Below are 502 nucleotides of genomic sequence, written 5' to 3'. Positions count from 1 at the left end.
GTGTGTCCTCAGACATGAAGCTGTGTGTGTCCTCAGACATGACGCTGTGTGTGTCCTCAGACATGAAGCTGTGTGTCCTCAGACATGACGCTGTGTGTGTCCTCAGACATGACGCTGTGTGTGTCCTCAGACATGAAGCTGTGTGTGTCCTCAGACATGAAGCTGTGTGTGTCCTCAGACATGACGCTGTGTGTGTCCTCAGACATGAAGCTGTGTGTGTCCTCAGACATGAAGCTGTGTGTGTCCTCAGACATGACGCTGTGTGTGTCCTCAGACATGAAGCTGTGTGTGTCCTCAGACATGACGCTGTGTGTGTCCTCAGACATGAAGCTGTGTGTGCTCCTGTGGCTCGTGGTTCTTCTCGCCTCCTTCCTCCATCGCTCTGCTGACTGTGGACCAGTCGACGCTCCCCCTGGCCTCCGCCTGCTCCTCCCCAGACCGCTGCTGCTCCACCTGGGGGAGGAGTTCTCCCTGCGGCTGGGTGGAGGTGGAGGATCCTCCT

The 502-nt window shown here is 56.8% G+C and overlaps 1 protein-coding gene across 1 annotated transcript in view; it reads left to right on the top strand.

Moving 5' to 3' along the window:
• Positions 1-324: 324 nt before the first annotated feature.
• LOC311266404 (corticoliberin-1-like) overlaps positions 325-502 on the top strand; it is a gene marked incomplete at both ends in the record, with an annotated part of 450 nt that continues 272 nt past the window's right edge. The window contains one exon of the mRNA XM_084368754.1: positions 325-502. This exon is cut by the window's right edge and continues 272 nt beyond it. Within this exon, the coding sequence (XP_084224880.1) occupies positions 325-502 (178 nt within the window).

This window comes from Pagrus pagrus (assembly GCF_965226575.1).
Source record: "Pagrus pagrus genome assembly, chromosome: 12".
Lineage (NCBI taxonomy): Eukaryota > Metazoa > Chordata > Actinopteri > Spariformes > Sparidae > Pagrus > Pagrus pagrus.
The sequence above is the reverse complement of the archived record's forward strand: the minus strand, read 5'-3'. Positions and strand labels throughout refer to the sequence as shown.